The following is a 6,000-nucleotide window of genomic DNA, read 5'->3' on the forward strand; positions in this document are numbered from 1 at the left end:
CGACTCCCAGACACAATCGATGATGACCATGACCCTATAACCCTATGACTTTGTGAAGTTGACTGACCCCTACAGCAAACCCTTATGTGTAAATAGACAACGCGATTAATCTGTCTCTGTTTAACTGATTAGGTCTGGGACCAATCAGGGGGTGGCTGTTGTGAAGGGCCAGATTAAACCGAATATATATATTTATTTATATATATATATTTAATTGTATTTGTATATTCTCTAATATTCCCTGATATCCCTTGTATATTCCTTGTACAATATGCATTGAATATCCATTCTAGCCTACTGAACATCCCATAATAGTCTCCATTCTACTATTGGTCGAGACCTTGGTGCCAGGCTGCCATACCCCTCAGACCCAGTTCAAACGTACCGCTCAACATGTACGAACAAGTCCTAGTTCCGCGTAGGAATCTGGCTACCGCACCACTAATGGGACTATTTGTTCATAGTGCGTATATATACTGCGCTACTAAAGTAGGACTTCCTTTTCAGTCCAGTTTCTTACCCTCCAATAGAGTGACAGACGTAAAGCCTCCCCGCGACGCCACGTGTGGGAGTAAGGCCAAGTTCGGCTTACCATCGGTATTGAGACATCGTGTATATTAATATTTGAATAGTCATATTTGGCACTATATCGTCGAGTTGGACGTAGTCTATTAAGCTAATAATAGTCTGTTAATATATAGTGCTTCGTGCGGTGAGAATACTACCGTAGTCAGTACCCCATCGTTTCGGGCAGAGAACTGGCTGCTTATCCAGGGTGGTTGACCCCACGTGAAGCTGCACCCGAGGAGCCCCAGAGCCGACGAGCGAGTGGACCTGTATACCGGATTATTCTACCGACGACAGCCCGCCTTCCCAGGCACGGATTATGCTTTGTATACGTTGATTATTCCATGGATAAAGACCCCCGACACTGCCGTGTGTTGGAACCCCCCCCCCTGGAGAGGACGCAAGGTGAGGAGACGCTCTGCAAGACGAGGTCGCTTCACGTCTCTCCTCCGTGGACCGGAGGACGCCGGCCCACAAAGAGTCCACCTGCTTTCATCTGTGGTCCAAGGATCGCCGGCGCATTGAACGGCACTACAGTGGGTTCACCTGGGATACCCTTGGCCGGATGAGGCAGCCGGATTCTACCCCCCCCCCCTTCCTACTCCTGTCGGCTTACAAGCGACCGGATTAACCCCCCCTAGTGTATCCAGCCTATAATCATTAAAGTATCATTGCTGTTATTCCTTAATTAATCCAGGTCGTATATGTACCACCTGCGCCTTCAGAGATTGGACATTCTCTATTGATATACCGACGAATACTCTTGCCATAAAAGTGCATACTAATTCCCATTCATAAATGTGATTGATTTGATTAAGTGCTTGCTCTACACACCATCGCTGTGTAGAAATAAAGACCTATTTCTAATTCGTACATTTGTGTTGGATCCGTTTCATCTACGTGACAGTGTTCATCATAATATATTTATGCCGAGTACTGGGTGGCCGAATATTAAGTACAAAGGTAGTGGTAGTAAGTATCATATCTAGTAATACAGTCAGGGAATTGTACCCCTCAGTTACACTATAGGCCTATATATAGTGGTCTGTGTCACCGTGCTTGGCGCTATAAATGCTCAGAACTATAATGTGGTTTGTTTTACAACTTTCTTATTTTGTGAAAACATGAAGAATACATGGACTGGGAAAATCACTGCTTTTATTTAAACATAATTATATACATTACAAGTATCAAAACTGAAAGCTGCCAACATTAATATTCAAAATTGTTAGCCATCATACTGTTGTTTGATTCTGCATGGATTCAGGCACCTTGTGGAGTATTGGATTATGGGATACACTTCATCCTGGAATGTTGCATTTTATACCCTTCATGGAAGGGAGGACAAACTAGGGATGTAAATGCTCCTTTACTTATATTAGAATGTATATACATAACATAGAAAATGTATATCCCGTATTTTATTCGTAGTCTTATTTATATTCTTATTCATGACTTTTGTTTTTGACTACGTACAATTTTACTGTTTACTGTTTACTGCAAGAGATCTGTAGTGCCAAATTTCCCTTGGGATGAATAAAGTATTTCTATTCTATTCTATTCTATTCTATTCTATTCTATTCTATTCTATTCTATTCTATTCTATTCTACTTCACACAAGATGGAACTGTGCGTGTGTGTGTGTGTGTGTGTGTGTGTGTGTGTGTGTGTGTGTGTGTGTGTGTGTGTGTGTGTGTGTGTGTGTATGATGGAGGAGGAAAGGACGGCCAGGAGGCAGGAGACGAGACTCAGGAGGAATACACCTGCAGCTCCCGTTACCACATTTACATTGTTGTACAATAAGACTTGTTGTGGATCCGTGCGTGTGTGTGTGTGTGTGTGTGTGTGTGCGTGTGTGTGTGTGCGTGTGTGTGTGTGTGTGTGTGTGTGTGTGTGTGTGTGTGTGTGTGTGTGTGCGTGTGTGTGTGTGCGTGTGTGTGTGTGTGTGCGTGTGTGTGTGTGCGTGTGTGTGTGGTGTGTGTGAGTGTGTGTGTGTGTGTGTGTGTGTGTGTGTGTGTGTGTGTGTGTGTGTGTGTGTGTGTGTGTGTGTGTGTGTGTGTGTGTGTGTGTGTGTGTGTGTGTGTGTGTGTGTGTGTGTGTGTGTGTGTGTGTGTGTGTGTGTGTGTGTGTGTACTCACTGTCTTCTGCTGTGTGCAGGCTGGTCCAGGGGCTGTATGCCTGTCCGTGTGTGTTCCAGACCAACACCCTCACTTGGTAGTGTGTGTTGGGAGACAGGCCCTCTACAGTCTGAGAGAAGGCATCTGTCACATTCTCCAGGGGGCTATAGGACATAGAAACACACCCACACACAAAGAGGGAAGATGAAGGGAAGTGAACTCAACACTTCTTTCTGTTAGCAATGCAGTGTAAACATGCACGGGCAAGTGAGATAGAAGACACTCGCAGCGAAATTGGAGCATCTGACCTTTTCCAGAATGTAAACACTGTAAACATCTCCTTGGAAGCCTTAATCAGATTAAATGGTCACCAAAATTAAGAACATTTAGTACGATAAAAAGTTGTTATAGAAATTAAAGATATGTGTGTGCTCCATTATCTAAAAGACAAAGGTCATTATGTGCCCAGCTCCGCTCTGGGACTTTGCCCCTGCACCTCGAAAACCGGACATTACCGGGGGGTCACAGAAGAAGAGTGGATCTGTATTTACTGCAATATTGATATTGAGAATGAGTTTACTTTTATGTTTTATTGTCCATTATATTATGACTTGTGTCAAAAGTAATTTAACAGGTGTAAAAACCTTGAGTTAATGTGGTTGAGTGATGCAGAAAGACTAAGATGTATTTTTGATCACAGGGTATTTGCACTTGCAGAATATTTTGAGAAAGCTTGGGATAAACGTACAGAAAGAACATATATGTGATGTATTTATTTTGGCCTCTGACGGTGTGCATGGTGTAGCTTACAAACTTTGGGAATGTTATATTCAATTATTGTTTTTTCTTAAAATAATAATAATAATAATAATAATAATAATAATAATAATAATAATAATAATAATAATAATAATAATAATAATAATAATAATAATAATAATAATAATAATAATAATAATAATAATAATAATAATAATAATAATAATAATAATAATAATAATAATAATAATAATAATAATAATAATAATAATAATAATAATAATAATAATAATAATAATAATAATAATAATAATAATAATAATAATAATAATAATAATAATAATAATAATAATAATAATAATAATAATAATAATAATAATAATAATAATAATAATAATAATAATAATAATAATAATAATAATAATAATAATAATAATAATAATAATAATAATAATAATAATAATAATAATAATAATAATAATAATAATAATAATAATAATAATAATAATAATAATAATAATAATAATAATAATAATAATAATAATAATAATAATAATAATAATAATAATAACTTTATTTATATAGCACTTTTCATACAAGATGCAGCCCAAAGTGCTTCACATTACATGATAAAAGAAAGATAAAACAATGAATAATAACAGATTAAAAAAAGAACAAAAAGTAAACCACAGTCTAAAATCACAAGTAAAGAAAATGGATAAAATTGATTATTAAAGAAAAATAATAAAGATAGTTGCTAATTAAATATTAAAAAGGTATGTTAACTGTCGTTTAAAAATTTCCACTGAGCCAGCCTCTCTGATATTTTTTGGGATTGTGTTCCACAGCTGTGGTGCATAGAATTTAAAAGCAGATCCCGTTATAATCCCGTAACGTAAGGGATGGGTCGTCGGACATGACACAAACATTTGATTTCATTCATTCACATAATTAATAATCTGACTCTGGGACACCACTGTTCATTTGAAGAATATACGAGATGAACAGTCAACTTATTATATCAGGCTCATCATCTGAGGGGTGAGTATGTGACTCATTCATATGACCAGACAGAAACGTTTACTTTAATCAATTATTATTAAATTTTAAAAAAAGTATACGAATACAATTGTATTACTAAAACTAATGCACACAATAGACATGGAGTCTAAGAATATATTCCTAATACATTGACAATAATCCTGAGAATCACGTGATGAAGGCTGTTAGAATACTGAACACCATCAAGGTAGGCTAATTGGAATAATTACTGATGAGCTTAGCTCAGAGGTCAATAGAATGACAGTTTAGACTTGACTAGACAGGTTGTCAGGCAACCACAGATTTGAATACACAATAATTAGCACCCAGGCGTCCGCCTTTCTAGGCTCACGCCAATGTACAGTTTCTTGGCCAGGGTATACGAGAGAAGATGATAAGGCTAAATGTTCAGCTGAAGTTAATGGACTCCATTGTCTTTTAGTAAGAAAACACACAGTTAGTATTATGAATCACCTGTGGGGTGATTGATTGATTGAAAATTGTATTAACAGATTGCAGAATGGGTACAATACAGTACGGCTCAATACACACAATTGTTAAGGGATGCAGACCAGAGAAAGACCAGAGAAAATGGGTCACCCATTTTCAATTCATAATGAATTGTAAGTAAGGGTGCAATTAGCACCATGCAATCCATTCTTTGTGGATCCTGCCCTAAGTGTTGAAAAGTTATATTGAAGTAATCTGGTAATTCTCCATGAGCAAGGTAGATCTCACAAGGAGCATCCTCCTCAACCTGCAGCACAAGATATGTTCCAAAACTAGAAGTGCCGTTTTGTTGTCTATTGTTCATTTGAAACTGTCATTTGCAATTCTAAAGTCAAATTGTAACTTTGTTGCAGTTTTTCATTGGCTTTGTTTTGCGATGGTCAACTGACAAACCAATCAAACAAAGCCAAGAGATCACGCTCAGTTGTTGTTTGGACAGAAATCTGAATCCTAACAATGACATGTTTGAACAAACAGAATGTTGTAATTTCCACATTGACTTGAGGAAGTACTTTAGCACCCTCAGTAATTGATAATGCATGGTGATTTTAGAGGCGTGCGACCATAACATGATCATGCAGACCGAGGCCTACAGGCGAAGTAACCAATGCTGGAAGGAATTACTGCTCCCAGGAAGTAATACATGAAGTAATATTACTTTGGGAATACTACTTCTGGAGTAACGAGCCCAACACTGATCTTGATGCACGTATGAAGACATTTTGAGAAATATGGAAGAATGTCAACAAAAAGCAGCTTCTTGAAACACACATTGTCTTGGCTGACAGGGACCTTGTACCTCCAGTCTCCAATGTGTATTCTCACTTCCCTGAATACCCAGCCAAGTACTGTAAGGATAATTTAATTCCACTATTATTTCATTGACTAGAAGTTCGCCCAATGAGAGTATAGAAGAATGACTAATCTGATCATATATATATATATATATATATATATATATATTATTCATGGTATAATAGATTTACTATATTCTTCCTATATTTAC

General features: G+C 37.2%; 1 protein-coding gene across 1 annotated transcript in view; it reads right to left on the reverse strand.

Moving 5' to 3' along the window:
• ush2a (Usher syndrome 2A (autosomal recessive, mild)) overlaps positions 1-6,000 on the reverse strand; it is a gene marked incomplete at both ends in the record, with an annotated part of 469,579 nt that overhangs the window by 342,887 nt on the left and 120,692 nt on the right. The window contains 1 exon segment of the mRNA XM_084308263.1: positions 2,779-2,848. Within this exon segment, the coding sequence (XP_084164389.1) occupies positions 2,779-2,848 (70 nt within the window).

This window comes from Notolepis coatsorum (genome assembly GCF_963971535.1).
Source record: "Notolepis coatsorum genome assembly, chromosome: 2".
Lineage (NCBI taxonomy): Eukaryota > Metazoa > Chordata > Actinopteri > Aulopiformes > Paralepididae > Notolepis > Notolepis coatsorum.